Raw genomic sequence first — 6,000 nt, 5'->3', positions numbered from 1 at the left:
TGAGCCTCAGGGGCCATCCAGAAAGAGGGCGATCCTGGAGGTGCAGGGAGAAGTGCAGGAGGCTCTGACAGGTTTTGCGACCGCGATGTCTGCAAATGTTCAGAGAATGGAGGAGTCCATCTCCAGCTTGAGCACCACCGTATCGCAGGCGATGGCGACTGTAGGTTCCTCCATGGATAGGATGGCTACCTACATGGAGCAACTAATGCACCACTCAGGAGTATATGGTCTCTATGGAGCATAGATAACTATCTACAGAGTATACATGATTATCTATGGAGAATAGATGGCAGAGGCTCATAGACCTCCTGTCTACGAGGGATGTCAGTGTAGACGTGGATCCTCATGGCCCCACTGAAGTGCAGCAAGGTGCTCTTCAGCTACTTGATAGCAGGAAAGTGTGAGTGGCCCATGAAAGGAAGGATGTTCTTGCCATGGAGAGAGTGCAGCGAAGATTCACCAGACTGATACCTGGGATGGCAGGAATGACATATGAGGAGAGATTGGGTCGATTAGGCTTATATTCGCTAGAGTTTAGAAGAATGAGAGGGGGTCTCATTGAAACTTATAAAATTCTAACAGGACTAGACAGACTAGATGCAGGAAGGATGTTCTCGATGGCCGGGGAGTCCAGAACCAGGGGTCACAGTCTAAGGATAAGGGGTAAGCCATTTAGGAGGAATTTCTTCACCCAGAGAGTGGTGAACCTGTGGAATTCTCTACCACAGAAGGCAGTTGAGGCCAATTCATTAAATATATTCAAGAAGGAGTTGGATATATTTCTTAAGGCTAAAGGGATCAAGGGATATGGGGAGAAAGCAGGGACAGGGTACTGAATTTGGATAATCAACCATGATCTCATTAAATGGCGGAGCAGGCTCGAGGGGCTGAATGGCCTACTCCTGCTCCTATCTTCTATGTTTCTATGTTTCTGAGAGGGATGATGGTGAGAGGGGACATGGAAGTGGGGGCTCCTTTCAAAGTGCTCACACTTCTCCCCCATTGCCACCCTCTCAGTCAGAACCCCAAATGCCTCCCTGGACAGCGATGGTCGAGTCTGCCCCTGCACAGTCGCAGAAGGAGCAGACTTTGGCAGGGCCATCACAGGCTCCAAAACCCAGAGAACGTCCACCAAGAATGTCTAATCAGTGGCAGCAGGGAAGTGAGCAGGCTGCCTCTACCTCTGCTGAAGTCACAGGGGTAGCACCTGGTAGAAGCACGCGTAAGAGAAAGATGACACACAAGTAGATTCACAAGGGTAGCCACTTGGGTGTTTTATTCAATGTTAATGTGAAGTTTCCATGAATGTGATCTCAACCATAAAAATCTTTATTTTCACCACTTTCTGGTCTTGGACAAATTTATGTGCCCCTTTGGTAGTGGCTTAGTGAGTTGGAGTGAATGGTGAGACATAACGTTACCTCCAGCAATGGTGGTCAGTGTGAAAGGAATGGCTTGGTCATTGTAGGGATGCTTTAGGGTGTTGCTGTGGGGTGGCACCAACCTGGCACAGCATGTGGCAGCCATATGGGTGTGTTGCATAAAGTTAAGTAAATCTGGCCGTGATGAGACCATCCCTGGCCTCCCGGGCAGCAATGTGCTCGTGTGCTGGTAGGATCTTGCCGCAGGTTCCTCCAGCTCCTGCTCCTCCTCCTCCTCCTCTGAAGTGGCTGTGCACTCAGTGCCTTGCTTCTCATGCAGCGCTAATCCTCGCTACTGCGCTATGTTGTGCAGGGCGCAGCAGACCACGATGATTCTGGAGACCCTGGCTGGTGCATATTGAAGGGCTCCTCCAGATCTGTCAAGGCGTCTGAAGCACATTTTCAGCATGCCTATTTTCTGCTCTATGACACATCTGGTGGAAATGTGGCTTTCATTACATCTCTCCTGGACCTTCAGCACTTTGTTGCCTCAAGGGTGTCATGAGCTATGTCTTCAGTGGATAGCCTTTGTCTCCGAGCAGCCAGCCAGAAAAGTCTGTTTGGTGGTGCAAAGAGCTGAGGGAGGGTGGACTGGTGAAGGACGGAAGAGTCATAGCAGCTGCCAGGGAATTTGGTGCACACATGCATGGTCTTCCTATTGTTGCAGACCAGCTTCACATTGAGGGAGTGGAAGCCCTTGCGGTTGACAAAGACTCCTGGGTTATGATGGGCTGCCCTGATGGCCTCATGTGTGCTGTCAATGACGCCCTGCACCCGTGGGAAGTCAGCCAGAGTAGCAAAGCCGAGCGCCCGTTCAGTAACACTGGCTTCATCAGTGGCAGTGTTGATATAATTGGCTGACTTGCCAAAGAGGGCCTCGGTGATCTGTGCAATGCATCTGTGGGCGGCCGACTGCTAGATGGCACAAATGCCTGCTGCAGATCCCTGGAAGGAGCCTGAGGTGAAGAAGTTGAGCGCGGTGGTGACTTTGACAGCCACTGGTAAGGCGTGTCCACCCGTTCCTCTGGGCTGCAGGTCTTGCTCGAGCAATCTGTAAATGTCTGCGATGACCTGGCGCGATAGCCTGAGCCTCCTTTGGTCCTGCTGCTCAGTCATGTTGAGAAAGCTCATCCTCTGCCTGTATACCCTGTGTTGGGGGTATCGCCTCCGGCGCGGTGCAGCCCTGCGCTGATGCCCTCTGTCCTGTGGAGCATCAGGTGGTTGAGGAGAAGGTTGGTGGTGTTGTTGGTGCTGATGGTGTGCCTGGTGCTGCTGGTGTTGGGGCTCATCGTGGTCCGATTCTGAGGGCCAAGGTGAGAGTATAAATGGCACCCGTGCTGATGGAATAGATGGCAGGTCAAGTAGAGATCAAAGGAGCAAGCTGTCAATGGTGTGATAGGTTGTAAAAATGAGGTGAGACTGGATGCCGACTTTGCTGGAAACACTTGCAGCCTGCAGAAAGCTCAATCTGTGCTGGGAATGCAGTCAGCAACAGCTTCTGCCTGAGGAAAGTGATCAGCTGTGAGGTGGGAGCTTTTATACTACATTTGATGCTGTCAACTAATCAGCTGGAGCAATGGCCACTCAACTCCCGCCTCAGGTTGACAGACGTGGTTCCCGAGTTGCGTGAATCCCGTGGGCATCCCGAGAGAAAGGCGCACGGGGGGTGGGATGATGGCGGGTTCCCGACCCGCTGCAAGATATTTCAAATTTCCCACCTGTACGAACCCCAGAAAGTTCCTTACAGGCCTTACAGTGGGAGATGTTAGAGTTAATTGATTATATTTTGAAAGACAAAAGTTGAATCTAGCTGCAAAGTTCTCAAGATTCAGAAAGTGATAAAGATTATTCCTCACGGATGTCCCTGATGCACAGCTGTCATTGAGCACTGCTCATATCCGTCAGGGCTGTTTGATCTTATCTTCAAAGTTTACCAATCCGGGTAATTCTTGTTAAGTAATTAAGCAAGTTAACAACCTGATGTACACTCTGTGAGAGGCATACATAACCCTGGACCTCCCCCGGCTACGCTGAGGAACCATTTCACAGCCTCTGAGGACGCATCGTCACCAGACAGAAGTGCACCCAGCACCAGCGCAGAAACGCACACCTCTGTGGGTCCCCCGCGAGATAGACTAGTGTTGTCACCTGGTGTCTCACAAATCACAACCGAGCAAGAGATGGTGGGGACAGGGACAGCAGTGGAGACTCCTCGCCAGAGGGTGCAGGACTCTCCCAGCTCTGCTCAGCTGCATGTAGACACTGAGCCTCAGGGGCCATCCAGAAAGAGGGCGATCCTGGAGGTGCAGGAAGAAGTGCAGGAGGCTCTGACAGGTTTTGCGACCGCGATGTCTGCAAATGTTCAGAGAATGGAGGAGTCCATCTCCAGCTTGAGCACCACCGTATCGCAGGCGATGGCGACTGTAGGTCCCTCCATGGATAGGATGGCCACCTACATGGAGCAACTAATGCACCACTCAGGAGTATATGGTCTCTATGGAGCATAGATAACTATCTACAGAGTATACATGATTATCTATGGAGAATAGATGGCAGAGGCTCATAGACCTCCTGTCTACGAGGGATGTCAGTGTAGACGTGGATCCTCATGGCCCCACTGAAGTGCAGCAAGGTGCTATTCAGCTACTTGATAGCAGGAAAGTGTGAGTGGCCCATGAAAGGAAGGATGTTCTTGCCATGGAGAGAGTGCAGCGAAGATTCACCAGACTGATACCTGGGATGGCAGGAATGACATATGAGGAGAGATTGGGTTGATTAGGCTTATATTCGCTAGAGTTTAGAAGAATGAGAGGGGGTCTCATTGAAACTTATAAAATTCTAACAGGACTAGACAGACTAGATGCAGGAAGGATGTTCCCGATGGCTGGGGAGTCCAGAACCAGGGGTCACAGTCTAAGGATAAGGGGTAAGCCATTTAGGAGGAATTTCTTCACCCAGAGAGTGGTGAACCTGTGGAATTCTCTACCACAGAAGGCAGTTGAGGCCAATTCATTAAATATATTCAAGAAGGAGTTGGATATATTTCTTAAGGCTAAAGGGATCAAGGGATATGGGGAGAAGGCAGGGACCGGGTACTGAATTTGGATGATCAGCCATGATCGCATTGAATGGCGGAGCAGGCTCGAGGGGCCGAATGGCCTACTCCTGCTCCTATCTTCTATGTTTCTATGTTTAAGTAATGAAACCCCCACACTTTTGGTAGAGTGAGCAGACAGCACTTCCGCCACTTAAGCTGCCAAGTGAAGACGGGATCAACCTGTGAGTGCCCAGGACAGTAAGCTGATTACTGTCCAGTCGAGGAAGGAATGGAGGGATAGGAACATAGGCCATTGAGCCCCCTCGAGCCTGTTCTGCCATTCAATTAGATCATGGCGGATCTAATCAGATGCGATCTAAGCAGAGCTCTGTACAACTGTAATATAACTTTGTATTCCAGCCCCTTGAGATAAAGGCCAATGAACCTTTTTAATTTTTATACCTGTCCACTAGCCTTTAGTGATTTCTGTACTTGGGCCCCTAGACCTCTCGGCTCCTCTGCAATTCCGAGCTTCTCGCCATTTAGAAAATACTCTGATCGATCTTTCTTCGGTCCAAGGTGGATGACCTCACAATTCTCCATATTGAACTCCACCTGCCACCATTTTGCCCACTCACTCAATCTGTCAATGTCCCTTTGCAACTTTGTAGTCCAATCTACATTACTTACTGTGCCACCAAGCTTAGACCGAGAAATTGGGTTGGGGCGCCAAAGTGGCGCAAAAGTCGGCGGAGCGCAGGATTTAGCGCAGCGATCGGAGTGATACCGATCGCCAGAAATTCAGTTTCAGTGCCCCTCGAGGGACACAGGGCGAGGCTCGAGGCGCTCCGCGTCCCTCTTAGGGCGCTGAAACTGATTATCGCAGCGCAACGTGCCGCAGCGCCATATGCTGCGGCACGGCACGCTGTGATACTGCAGGCCTTCCTCCCACTGTTAAGGTGGAGGGGCCTGCAACAGCGCGAGCCCCGCTCGCAAGTGCCGGCAAACGAGCCCGGCACCAAGGAGAAGTGCCGGGCTCGCGGGAAACAGCCAGCAATGCCGCGGGGGGGGGGGGCGGTTAGGAGGCCGGGGACGGAGTTGCTGGCAGGCGGCCGCCGAAAAAGCGGCCGCCCTGCACCTCCACCTTAACTTGCGCCGCTGCCGGCACAGTAAGGCCCCGTGAACCGGGCGCGGGTAGCGAGCGGCGCAACTGCGGCGTTCGCTACCAAACATCGCAAACGGGGCATGAATGGAGCGCTGCACACACCGATGACATCATCGGTGGCGGCGCAGCGCAAATGCCTAACGCCACCATTAGCGCCCCTACTGAATATCGCCGCAGATGCAGCCAGTGGCGCTACAGCCACTGACTGCCTCTTTAGGCGCTAACAGGTGGCGCTACTCACCCAATTTCTCCCCCTTAGTGTCGTCAGCAAACTTTGGAAATACGGTTCTCTATTGCTTCGTTCAAGTCATTTATAAATACAGTGAAAAGCTGAGGCCCCAGTGAGTCCCCTGGGGGGACACCGCTAGTCACACCCT

General features: G+C 51.9%; 1 protein-coding gene across 1 annotated transcript in view; it reads left to right on the top strand.

The window, feature by feature from the left end:
- The first annotated feature begins 3,790 nt into the window (after window positions 1-3,790).
- Window positions 3,791-6,000, top strand: part of LOC147096860 (olfactomedin-4-like) — a 28,304-nt gene continuing 26,094 nt past the window's right edge. The window contains 1 exon segment of the mRNA XM_085973135.1: window positions 3,791-3,844. Coding sequence (XP_085829261.1) covers window positions 3,791-3,844 — 54 coding nt within the window.

This window comes from Somniosus microcephalus, chromosome 34 (assembly GCF_052327205.1).
Source record: "Somniosus microcephalus isolate GS21.2 chromosome 34, FLI_Smic_1.0, whole genome shotgun sequence".
NCBI classification, from domain to species: Eukaryota; Metazoa; Chordata; class Chondrichthyes; order Squaliformes; family Somniosidae; genus Somniosus; species Somniosus microcephalus.
This window is presented reverse-complemented; position numbering and strand designations above follow the sequence as displayed.